This window comes from Amblyomma mixtum, chromosome 2, assembly GCF_055824585.1.
Source record: "Amblyomma mixtum isolate Tamu chromosome 2, ASM5582458v1, whole genome shotgun sequence".
Classification (NCBI taxonomy): Eukaryota; Metazoa; Arthropoda; class Arachnida; order Ixodida; family Ixodidae; genus Amblyomma; species Amblyomma mixtum.
The window spans coordinates 214,214,880-214,224,028 of record NC_143013.1 but is presented as its reverse complement, the minus strand read 5'-3'; the positions used below and the strand labels follow the sequence as shown (position 1 = coordinate 214,224,028).

Genomic DNA, 9,149 nt, shown 5'->3' with positions numbered 1-9,149 from the left:
CAATCTCCTATCTTTATAAGAAGCGCTGTCCATAATTTAGATTGCGCTGGTATATTTATTCAAACAGCCGTGTCATTCATTGGAATCTCTTCGAGCCACGCAACTGTTAGCCATAAATTTGGTGACGTATCTGCTTGCAACCGCCTGCCTACTATTCCTTTTCGCCTTCACCTATTTCCCTTCAGTATGGCGCGTAACAAGCCTATAGCAAATTGGCAGCTTATAGTCGGCCACAGAATTTCGTGCCTGAAAACAAAAAGAGAAATGGACATATCTTCTCACATCCCTGAGCATAGTCAGTTTAGCGATTTTGTTGCTAGCCCCACTGGCACTAGAAGCAGTCTGAGGGAACTTAACCTCTGACTGTATGCTTAGCTATCATTATGGCGCGTATTTGAATGAAGTCAACAACCACCGAGAAAGAAGGAGCATAGGAGAATGTTTTCATTTTAGTTGTAAATCTGTGGTGTTGATATATGGCGCATTAATACTGTGATTAATCTGTCGCTTAAAGGCGACGAATTATAAAACAGAAGAAAAAACATCTGTGCCGCCGGTGGGTCCGAATACACAAGGAGTCCGTGAGTTAACCGAGGGTTAACTGGAGGCCTTCGCTATTGCTGATGGTGTTCATAGTTTGTTCCTAACCTGGAGACTATGTTGACTATGGTCTAAACAATTAACTGCTTTTGGCGAGCATAGCTCGAAAAAACAAGAGTGAACGGCCTTTAAGATTTAGTGATAAAACTGACAGCAATGAAGCCAGCAATGCTCACACAAAAATAAATAAAGCTATACATTGAATACTGCAGCACAAATATCCACATCCACATTTTTTATTGCAAGCTCGCTTCCCAACCTTCAACTCATGACCTCGGTCAATTAGAAGCATTCTGAAAGTCGTTTCTTTCGCCAGCTTTAAATGATTTAATTAAAAAACCATGTAGTGTTGCCAGAACTTCCCTGTGCATGGCAGATGCCCTAAGTAAAGGCCTCCAACAGCGTGCAATGGCGCGGTAAGACGAGCATCAGTGCTCATATCAGTGTTTTCGTTGTACCAGGCCGCTAGCGGAACTGAAGTTAGTAATCACACGTTTGGCTCCACATATGACCCCAACTCATGAGTTTCCTCAACCATATTCAGTACAATATGGCACACACAGTTCAAATATTTTATTTTTTCTTTGTATGCCTTCCAAGCAGTAGTCTCCTACCACGCTGGCATGTTGACTATTTCACCAGGTAAGCAAACCGTGTGTCCTTGCGTCTTCAGCCTGTTATAAAGTCCTTGACATACGAAAGCGTCTTAAGTGCATAACGCACATCTTTGGGAAGGTGAGGACGTGCGCAGCGCTAAAAAAAAAGAAGAAGGAGCCACTGAGTTTCAATGCGATAGTAGAGGCCACGTTTGAAAGTGGTTTTTGACCTCCAAGAATTTCACCACTGTTGAATCAATCACGAAATCCTTATTACCGCGCCAGTGAAGAACACCTGCCGGTAGTGGATGGTCCGTGCTCACGCGCTGGAATTTCAGGCGCCATTTGCCCGCTAGACAAATCAAATAAAAGCTCCTTTTTAGCGGTCGTCCTTTACTTGAGCATTTTTCCTTAGACTCGTAGCCTAGTTTGACCATTTCCCAGCTACAATCAACTCGCCCGGACCTCTAAGCATGTGTGTTTCAGGTGTTTGAAACTACACACTTCCGGCCACAGATTATCGTTGGCATGCGTTTAGCACCAAGGGAACCGGATTCTGAGTCCAACTCGTGGCAATCAATTCATGCAGCACTTTGGCCTATTCCTCCAAGAGCGTAGAGTCGAATGTAAGTCTTGCCTCCAGTGCGTTTGGAAGCTTGCACGGTGGCCTCGGTAAAATTTCAACAAGAACAAAAATATAACCAATGTGCACTTCGATAGCTAGCTTAGCCCAGAACAAACTTACCAGCTACACCTCCGCCCAGCGCGCAGAGGTATTCTACAAAGTTTTTAAGGCCAAAGCCTTTAATGCCTCATTGTTGTGGACAGAAGGTCTTCAGCAGAAGGTTGTCAGCAGAGGTGCAGGCTTTTCTAGTCAGGCCAGAAAAAACGTTTTTGTGCATGATGGCATTCGAACCACCATTCTTCCGGTCCGCAGCCGAGCATGCTAATGGCTACGCTACTTCCTGCCAATGCGTATGTAGTTCTCCTTGACCAGGACGCTGGACAGGGTTTGCAGAAAGGCATACAATCAGACGGATGCCTCCCAAACGCCCTGATTCACAATAAATTGTGTACTTAACACCTTAACTACACATCAGTTACACAAGAAGAAACACCGCGCTTAGCGCTTTCGCCTCACCGGACTTTAGGTCAACAAAGTGCTCCGCTGAATTTTTCCTATGTTCTTTTCGTCATACGGCTTCCTTTCGTGCTGGTTTTGCTGTTATGTCGACTTGGCGGTGCTAAGGTATTGTGGTTAACCTTGCTCCTAGCAGCGGCTCGGGGGGTATTAAGCACATGGGCCCTTAATGGCTTTTCTGATGAACGTAAGCGCTCAAGAGTTCACGATGGCTATCACTTCCTTTCGCATTCTCACCCGATCCTCAGAGTTACGCCATTCTCTCTCAACAATCGCACTCAGCTAAAACCTTATGCTCCTTCGTTTCTGCTTCCATCAGCCTTCCCTCTAAAGAGCATTAGGCAAGATGACCTTCCACCAGACAGCGGTATGGCTAAGATCCCTTGCGACGTCCCGCTAGAGCATATTTCGTGCAGACGGTGGAGATCAGCAGAAGTCTCATTGAAAGCCTTGGCGTTATTGCATCCGGTGGAGACCACTTCAAGTGACGAAACAGAGTAAAAACTTCATGCATACCGCTCTGGACATGTTAGATATCAATTGTAAGTGAACTGCTCGTGAGACGGTGCATACGAATACAGAATTGTAATACTTTGTTTCTCGTTTGGTTGAGGTCACCAGGAGTGGTCCAGAAAAATTATTTCCAACAACCTCTAAGGAATTTGTTGAAGCCTTCGTAAATTAACCGTAATATCCGTGACTCGTAAGCGTTGTGGCTGGTGCACTTGTTGAGCTCTTCCTGAATGGCTGGCATAAAAAGAGGTCACGCGTCATTCGCTTGACCAAACTACGCAGTCCATAAATCTGGTAGTGCCCCCGCAACTTTGTTAGGTGTCCCTGAGGCCTGTGTTATTTTATTTTCAGAGGTACTGCCAGCCTTCGCAGAAGGCCTTTGGCAGGAGTGAGCATACATGGTAAAGAAAGTACAAAAAAGCGCTACAAGACATGATAATAATAAGAGTGGTGTCATCCGCCTGCTTGAGCAGATTAACACCAAGAAGAAAAAAAGAAAAAAAAAATAAGAAAGAAAAATGCTTTGTACAAGCTCGCGCTGTTCAGGCATATAAAAACAACACTGGCACATAACACAAGAACACTGGCATCAATAGCACGCTTGAGGAAATAAACACTAACGGTAGACATACGCTGATCCGCCCGCAATCACAATAATGCCAACCACAAAGCAATATCAATAGCGGGAACCAAAAACGCTTACGTTGAGCTAACTGATGGCCTTCAATTTTGATAAGAAAGTTTCGACAGACGGGCATTCCACAGCTTCAGAAGGCAAAGCGTTCCACTGACGGACGGTTCTCGGAAAAAAGGAATTTTGAAAGGTATCTGTTCGGCACATATATTCTTTTAATTTTTTGGAATGGTTTGATCGTGTACATCGCCGTATAACAGGTTCGATATAAATGCTACTATCTATACCTATCTTACTATTGTAGAGTAGATGCATGCATTTCATTCGTTCATAATACCGTCGCAATTGTAATGGTTCTAAGTTAGCTTTTTCCACAAGTGCAGTTGCTGAGGTATGCCAACTATATGAGCTATAGATGAATCGAGCTGCCTTTTTTTGGATGCTTTCGAGTTTGGCAATGTTTAATTGAGTGCACGGATCCCAGACTACAGAAGCGTATTCAAGAACGGGTCTGATAAAAGTTTTGAAGGCAAGGAGTTTTATCTCTTGTGTTGAATTGCGCAGGGTTCTTCTCATGTAACCGAGTTTCTGCATAGCCTTTTTTGTAATGTATGAAACATGTTCATTCCATCTCAGATCTGAGGTGAGGATTATACCTAAGTATTTACAGCTTTTAACGGAAGATAAACTGTGTCCATTGACGGAATAGGGAAATAGGAGGGGTTTTCTTTTGCGTGTTACTGTCATTGTTACCGTTTTCTTCCTGTTTATTTTCATTTGCCACGTTGAGCACCAGTTTTCTATTTGAGCTAGCGAAGAATTTAGTTGAGATTGGTCATTCGAGTGTTCAGCGATACGCAGTGTATTTTACCACAAGCAAAACAAGACATTCATACTACATTTGATGCAAAAAAGGATGCTTGCGCAGTTTACAGAATCTAAAGCATGACGAAATTCCACCGACTCCAAGAATGGCTTTGAGCTCGTATGTTGTGGCCTTCTTCTCACTCGGACTGCCAAATGCCACGCGGCTGACTACATCTGGACAAGTTTCCGTTAAGCGCATTTAACCGTTAATGCCCTGCGTACAATTTCTCATTTGATTTCAAAGCTCCAGCCCCAGTGTCCCTGTGCCGTGAGCCGAGAGATCGAAATACTCATGCCATGCCTGTGAGGAGCCTATGTATCCTGCTCTAGTGTTTTTAACCAATGACCGGACTAAGAATCTCAGTGAGAGAAGCAGCATGGGCAACAAGCGTTTCACTTCTCATACAATATTTCACTGTGAGAGAGTTCGTTGGCTGCAATCGCCACAGCTCTTCAGTGCCCGTCCTTGGAGCCACTGGGGTCGATGTGGTAATGCACAGTACCTTTTAAATTGTCGTGCAGTATGAGACGATATACGCAGAACTTTCCGGTCCCGGGCAGTGCCAGCACTTCGGAGCACCGCTTCTGCCTTCAGTTTCACTTGCAAGGCAGAGCAGAAAGTTGGGCTAGTTGTTTGGTATGCATACGAAAAAAATTGTGCCAAAACACGAGGACTAAGCCGAGAGAAACGCTAAGACGAGCAGCGGATGCAAATACTTGCAAAGGGAAGGGTGGCTCTATAACTTCTGTCCCGGCACCTGATATTTCTCCCGAATCTTGCAAGCTCGCACCGATCGAATGATCCTTTTAAGCAGGAATTGATATCTCCTAGTCAATACTTTCTGACAAAGAGTATGGTAAGTTGCCGCTTTCTGCAGGGTGTGGTTTCACCACACAACCTCTCAGCTGTGAACTGGCTCTTATTACACGCGAAGATGTCGTCGTGCATTTAAATGTGCCCCAAGCACAGCCAATGGCCATAGGCGTCTCTCCTGCGCTGAAACCGGTTGTTTTCCTGTAAAGAGTGTCCAAATCTGACCACAGCCAATGACGAAATTTGTGCTACCTCAAGTGACTACTGAGGCGTAGCACGCCACCTATGAGATGTTGTTAACACATTGCTTAAAAGATGACACAAGGCTGCTGGCCTCTTCTGTATGTCATTGTTTTCTCGACAAAGGTGCGCAATCTGAGTAGTACGCAGGACGACTTCCGTGCTAGAAAACTGCCTGTACAATCGTAGCTCGACGATACGTCGTTCCGTTCCTTGACCACCACGCACCTTAGTGAAGGTGTTAAGGGCAATGGTGGATTTTCCATTGACTTTATCTTAAGATTTCATGACAGCTCTTGAGTTATGATAGTAGGCTGACAGCCACTGCCGAAAATACTCCTGATCAGCCTGATTGTTTCCTCGGTCACTGCTCAGGTGTGAAATATTTGCAAGAGGACCCACGAGTGCTATCCAAGCTGCACATTGGAGCGATGATTTCCAGAGGATGCACAGACGGTTGTGTCTGTGTCTCACGTGGCCTGCATCTTGACGCCCATTATGGCACGCATGGTCTCCGCACATGCACATACTATAACCTTGACAGCCCATTTTAGCCGAGCATGTGGCGCCGACGCCACTGTAGTTCTTGATGAAGTTTTGTTGTGCAGCGAAACCATACATGTGTTTCTACAAAAAGTGTCTCTTCGTGTGTAAGGAAGCCTCGGTGTGCCATGACTCGGTCAAATACGGACTCGGGCCGAAGAACGCACAGCTATCGGGAACACTTGCAGCGTTGCCCACCAGTAGTAAGGGGTATACTTTGATTGCATGTCCCTGTACCTTGGGGCTAATAATCACTCTTCTCGAGTCATACCATTTCAAGTGCAAGGAAGGTGAGCAATTACTCTTCCTAAGGCTAGTCGCAGGGAAACCGCGGTCAACAATCGTAGCACCAGTTGCACAGGAGGGTGTTACTGGGAGATGATTGCAACTAGCAGCGTCTGGAAATGACGTCACAGAGCACACCAAAAACTGTGCACTTACTCCCACTCAAGTTTTCCTATCAAGACATATTAACGCGGACGCAGTCAAGGAGCTTGCCAAAGGTCGTGGTGTTTGGTTGGGTTTATTGCAGTTTAACGTTCCGAAGCAACCCCGGCTATGAGGGACGCCGTAGTGAAGGGCTGCGGAAATTTCAACCACCTGGAGATCTCTAGCGTGCACTGACATCGCACAGTACACGGGCCTCAAGAATTTTGCCTCCATCGAAATTCGGCTGCGGCGGCCGGGATCGAACCCGCTTCTATCGGGTCAGCAGCCATGCGCAGTAACCACTGAGCCACCGCGGCGGGCCGAGGTCGTGGTGTTTGTCAAAAAACGAATGGGTGTCAGAATGTGAAGCCTGGTGAAATACCCTTCCTCCAAACGTGATTTGTCGTCAGGCCCTTTCCGCAGCAAGGCAACTGCGTCTATATAGTAATCTTATGCTGTGGGTTATTAGTGCTCTTTATGACCAGCTGCATAACTAGTGATAAAGCACGTACACACAAAAAGAAACAACAAACGGTCAGGAAAAGTGGTAGGGCTATAAAGCAATTAAACGTAGTAGATGTGCGAAAGCAAGCGTTTAGCCTGATTATCCCAAGATAAGCTCTGATCGAGGTTAAGCTGGTCTGACCTGGTCCCGATGAAGATGAAAGTTGATGAAGATGACGATGCGCAATGCGCAGTGCGAGAGTGCATTGCAGTTTAATTTTTGTTTATGATCTGCTTGAGATACACCTAACTGAATTTTTATCCTGTTTCAATCTGAACCTTGGCCAATCCCCCACCGTGGGTATGCGCCATCGCTTGAGAGGCAACAACAACATGACGGATGATCAGTTTCAGCGATAGCATATCTCTTTCATGCAGTGGGCAGCGAAGCTGATCGATTCGAGCTTCCGCGACATCAGATTCCCGTGATGTTTCGATGTATATGGAGGCCGAACTGATTCCAAACATCTTTCATTCAGAATAAGTCGCAGACGATGGAGCGATGGTTATATTCGATATGTTGGCTCTGGTTTGGTCAGAATAAGCAACGGCTACTCAAGCAGCAGCTTCTTACCCTAAGGCCGCTGTTCGTAAAAGCCGTCTGTGTTCACTGCGAAGTTCGGTTTCTGTGGGCGTTTTGTTGTTTTCGTAGTCAACGACCGCCGTATACGGCATTTTAATAGTTACCCCATCGTCACAGGTGTACCTTTCCGAGCTCTTCGCACATATTTTTCAGCTCTTTGCTGTTCATCTCAAAGGCACTCGTACAGGGATGCGAGTTGACGAACTGTCACAGTATCGAAAATCAGAAGTGCATCTGCCTCGATAATCAGTATGTAGCGCGCGATGCGCACGTCGATCAATTCACTAGCATTTCGGTCCCTCGACGGTAAAACATCGCACAAAAAACGTTCAAAACACCCAGATTCTAGAATCCCTGCATTCCGTATAATATATCTATAATGGGGCACAAGTGGGCGGCCAAATACTGACGTTAAGGCTGGCTGAGAGAAAAAAACGTCTCTTATCAGAGCTCCACAGCTAGCAGTGGCGCCTGTAATCCCAGCGAAAAAGCACGGGTGCTCCACAGTACTCCGATATTCTTGTCCACTGGCATGTTAGTAAGGAAAGCGCCAAAGATTCAACACCTACTGGCCCTCAATTCCATTCATTGCAGGATGAAACTTTGTCCTGAAATGAGTTTCGTCGCGCCATTCGTCGTAATAGTGGTAAGCGGTAGAGCCGCTTGGTTAAAGATATACTGAAGGAGCAAGTGTATAGTATTCAGACGCAATAATGCAAGCAGATAATTGTTGTTCTTACAACTATGCAAACAAATCTCTCGACGACTCTTTATGACGCACAGGGAAAACTGTACAACAAATACTTTCCATTCGAGCAAAAAAAAAAACCAGGGCTCAATTTACTAATGCAATCACCTTACCCTAAGAGAGCCAATATACGTGTCCACGTCCAGATTGTACATCTTCTGATACTTCTGCAGGAGACAAAAAACACAGCACTGACACTCTACAACCACCCAAACAGCGTAAATGAGTGCAGCTTCCACGAGAAAGAGGATATATTTGTAAGCCGTATGCAGACCTTGCTCGTATCCACGAGTGCACCAGCATCAACAGTTAGATTACTTGAAAGCCGAAAGCCGACAAGCTGCACAACTGCATGGACATATATAAAAGGCTATGCAGTGTTATGAAAGGCTGTATAGGGCGGAGCATTTCTCCGAGGTCCTTGAATTCAACAGCATCTTTCTCACTCTGTAAATCGTTTCAATTCTACCATAGCATTTCGTACCGACCTTTCCTCCACTCCAAGAGGCCTATTTCTTTGCTACATGGCCGTAGCAGTGCCTACACAATAATGGAAAAGCATTTTATGTCCCATGTCCTGGCACAACCAATGCCGGTGGCAGATTGCAGCAGCCAGCGGGCTAGGAATTTATTTCTCTAGCAATACCTGGGAATGCTAAAAATACATTCTATTGGCTGTCCTTCCTCTTCCGGATCTTGTTCTGAACACCAAAATGCACTTCATTTGTGTCTTCGTCCCCCTTTTGCCGCGAAAGATATAATAGCTTCCTTATAGGCTATTAAAAGGGTACAACGGCATCAGTAACACGTTATCCGTAACCTTGCGCAATCTTCTTTTACATTTTCTCGCTGCGTAGTTCAAATTTCCAACCCCAAAGTAATCCAGTAATCCAGCTGTCCTCAAAACCAAACGAGTGTTTCGACCGCGAATAAGATG

General features: G+C 45.5%; 1 protein-coding gene across 1 annotated transcript in view; it reads right to left on the bottom strand.

The window, feature by feature from the left end:
• Nucleotides 1–1,236: 1,236 nt before the first annotated feature.
• Nucleotides 1,237–9,149, bottom strand: part of LOC149362519 (uncharacterized) — a 28,970-nt gene continuing 21,057 nt past the window's right edge. The window contains exons 4-5 of the mRNA XM_089569733.1: nt 8,326–8,379; nt 1,237–1,353 (exon numbers count right to left, since the gene is read on the bottom strand). Of these exons, the coding sequence (XP_089425859.1) occupies nt 1,270–1,353; nt 8,326–8,379 (138 nt within the window). The 3' untranslated portion in view covers nt 1,237–1,269. The remainder of the gene's footprint in view (nt 1,354–8,325; nt 8,380–9,149) is intronic.